Source organism: Rutidosis leptorrhynchoides, chromosome 1 (assembly GCF_046630445.1).
Source record: "Rutidosis leptorrhynchoides isolate AG116_Rl617_1_P2 chromosome 1, CSIRO_AGI_Rlap_v1, whole genome shotgun sequence".
Classification (NCBI taxonomy): Eukaryota; Viridiplantae; Streptophyta; class Magnoliopsida; order Asterales; family Asteraceae; genus Rutidosis; species Rutidosis leptorrhynchoides.
The window spans coordinates 37,957,612-37,960,723 of NC_092333.1; the positions used below are offsets into that span (position 1 = coordinate 37,957,612).

General features: G+C 36.5%; 1 protein-coding gene across 1 annotated transcript; it reads right to left on the reverse strand.

Annotated features, from left to right (window-relative positions):
* Positions 1-995: 995 nt before the first annotated feature.
* LOC139859041 (cysteine protease XCP2-like) lies at positions 996-2,447 on the reverse strand. Its single transcript, XM_071847860.1, has 4 exons — positions 1,955-2,447; positions 1,610-1,845; positions 1,353-1,493; positions 996-1,257 (listed from the first exon to the last, which is right to left on the reverse strand). The coding sequence occupies exons 1-4, from the start codon at positions 2,421-2,423 to the stop codon at positions 1,042-1,044; spliced, it is 1,062 nt and encodes a 353-aa protein (XP_071703961.1). The 5' UTR covers positions 2,424-2,447; the 3' UTR covers positions 996-1,041.
* Between the last annotated feature and the right edge of the window lie 665 nt (positions 2,448-3,112).

Below are 3,112 nucleotides of genomic sequence, written 5' to 3' on the forward strand. Positions count from 1 at the left end.
GATAAGGGTATCTAGAAATTAAAAGCGTATAGTCCAATAATAAGTCGATCAATCTGATCTATACAACGTCCTATTAGTTTCCTAAGGTGCTGACGACATGTAACTTTTGCAGTTCTTGTTACACCGTCAATATATGTACCCAGCCTAGCAGGATTGCTCCCCGGCTGTTTTCAACCCATCCATGATCACCACTAAATATTCGCCAATCTGAAACCTCTTATAAGAAACTCATGGCCCCAACCACAATGTCAATATATTACGAGAGTTAATTACCACCATGCTTACACGCAAACATATTAGTAACGTTGCATTGTGTTGCCGTGATTCGATCTGTTCAGGACTTGTATGTTGGCAGTTTATGCTATTTCATTCTGGCTTTGCTATGAGACCAAATACTACTACCATTTTAACAATTAAAAGAACCAACATGTAATATTTTATTGGATTTAAGGTTTTGACTTAATTACAAACAAGAAAGGAACAAAATACATAAAATAAAGGGAAAAAGTAACAAACAACAGCCCAAATGAAAGTTTGGAAAAATAAATTTTCTACTTTTGTTTGGTAGGATAAGAAGCCATCTTATATATACCACACATACTCTAATGTACGCAGCTCAGCAGGATTACAGGATTACTCCCTGACTGTTTCCAACCCATCTGACCACCACTAAATATTCGTCATATACGGGATTCGAACCTGAAAGCTTTTGCAAGGAACTCATGGCCCTAACCACAGGGTCAATATATTGCGGGAGTTGATTCCAACCATGCTTACACCCATTCATATCAGTAACGTTGCATCTTGTTGCTGTAATTCTATCTGCTCAGGACTTGTATGTTGGTAGTTTATGCTATTTCATTCTGGCTTTGCTATGAGACCAGATACTACTATCATTTTAACAATTAAAAGAACCAACATGTAATATTTTATTGGATTTAAGGTTTTGACTTAATTACAAACAAGAAATGAACAAAATACATTAAAAGAGGGAAAAATTTACAAACAACATCCCAAATGAAAGTTTGGGTTAATAAATTTCTATTTTTGTTTGGTAGGATAAGAAGCCATCTTATAAATACCACACATTCCTTCAGTTTTACCAGTCTTCTTCTTCATCCTTATGTAACCCTTTTCTCCCCAACTTGATCCCCATGAGTTTCTAACTATTATATAATCAACCCCTTTGTTTGTTCCATAACCAACTGCTGCAACTCCATGATCCAAATCTGTTCCACAATGTCCATCAAAAACACCCTGCACAACAATTGTAAAAACAAAAAATTACTATAAGAAATTTGTTTCTATAAATTCACGTAACTGAACTGTATGATATTTTGAGACTTGATTACCCCGCTGTAAAACTGGAAGTCGCGACCTGAAGCATCGATTGCCACACTAATAGGCTGGTTTGCAAGTGCTTTCATAAAGCTGTCTTCATTGTTTTGTGGTACGTCATGATAACCACTTATCGTCACCGTTTCTGATATATCCTGAAGATAAAAAAATAAAAATAAAAAAACTCAAACATATTAACGAAATGTTCGTGCTGCAAAAAGGATCATTCTTTATATTGTATGTGTTTGAGTATGTTGATTTGAATCTCTACCTTCTTTTCATCACAAGTGCCTTCACTCATGATATAAGGGTACTCTTCTTCTTTATGAAGGCCACCATTTCTCATTATGAAGGCGAAAGCATAGTCCATCAAACCTCCATTGCAACCACTATTAAAGCTTGTATCACAATCGATCAATTCTTGCTCCGACAACACCGTTAAATTTCCAGTAACAATTTGGTTTATACCTTCAACCGCCGCCACTGTTGAAAATGCCCAACAACTTCCTGTATACATATTCAGATATATCAAAACACAATATATTGTTTATGAGAAAAATACTTTGTAGTGAAAATGATGGGGTAATAAGTAAGCATTAGAATATTTTCTACTCACCGCATGAACCCTGGTTTTTGACGGGGGCAACGGCCCCTTTCTTTCTCCAATCCATAGATTTGGGCAGATCAACGAAATCTCGATAAGTAAATTCGTCAGACGACTGCTCTTTTCTTTCTGGCAAGTCACCCTTGAGTCCCAAAAACATGGTTTTGAACTCCTCATGACTCAAATCAGCAAACTCATTAAGTCCAAGCCAATAGTTGCTAACTTTCTTATTTGTTTCATCAATATGTTTCAAGTTGTCCTTAAAGATTTCAAACCTATGTAGTTTTTCTTCAATGCTCTCATAAAACTTACCGTGTTTTGAAAGCCATAAGTCAAAGAGGTTAATGACCTTATCTATGCATGTCAAATCATCAGGCTCGTACCCCACAATAGAGAAGTCGTGGGCAAAAGTAGAACATGCAAAAAGGGCGAGGAAAATCAAGAAAAAGGATGACTTTTGGGACGAATAGAAGAGTGACATTTTGTCTTTTAGTTGTAGATGGGTTGAGAATAGATTGAATGAAGAATCTGAGTATTGAATGCGGGTTTATATAGTGTGTTTTTGCACATTTTGCTTTCAAGCTACGTTGTTTCTATGTATACATGTCTTAAAGTTTGCTTCTTTTTGGTAATCTTTAGATCCAAGCATGTCTCCTAGGATTATATATTTAAGCTGAGCAGGTGAAAAGTGTGTAGGTGATGATGGTCAACATGTATATTACATCATTCTTGTGACAATATTTGTTGCTTCCCGTGTTACTTTTTTTCTTTTTGAACAGCAAAAATGGAAAAATGCAGTTTTAGAAAGCCATCTCTAATATCAGAGCCAGGTTTTGATCCTGGTACCCAGTGGCGAAAATATTCGAGGGTAGGGTGGGGCACCCGCCCCCAGTCCTTTTGCATTTTTTAGTGTAAAAATTTTGAATTTTTCGATTTTGCTCCCAGCGGAATTTTTTTTCTTGCCCCAAAGTCTCCATATTTTGCTCCAAAACCTCCAGATTTTGCCCCCACACCTTCATATTTTGCACAAAAACCTCCACATCTTGCCCAAAAACCACAATCTTTTTGCCCCAAAACCTCCATAATTTGCCCAAAAAAAGTTTCTACGTTTTAAAAAAAAATTCGTCCCCGGTGAAAAAAATTTCTGCTTCCGCCACTGTTGCCCACCAC

Bases quoted from the DNA above. Each gene is read 5' to 3' on its own strand.
- LOC139859041 (XM_071847860.1), bottom strand. From the start codon at position 2,423: ATGTCACTCTTCTATTCGTCCCAAAAGTCATCCTTTTTCTTGATTTTC. The intron at 1,846-1,954 runs GTGAGTAGAAAA...ATATGTATACAG, and splicing joins CAAAAACCAGGGTTCATGCG to GAAGTTGTTGGGCATTTTCA. The intron at 1,494-1,609 runs GTAGAGATTCAA...TTTTATCTTCAG, and splicing joins GCACTTGTGATGAAAAGAAG to GATATATCAGAAACGGTGAC.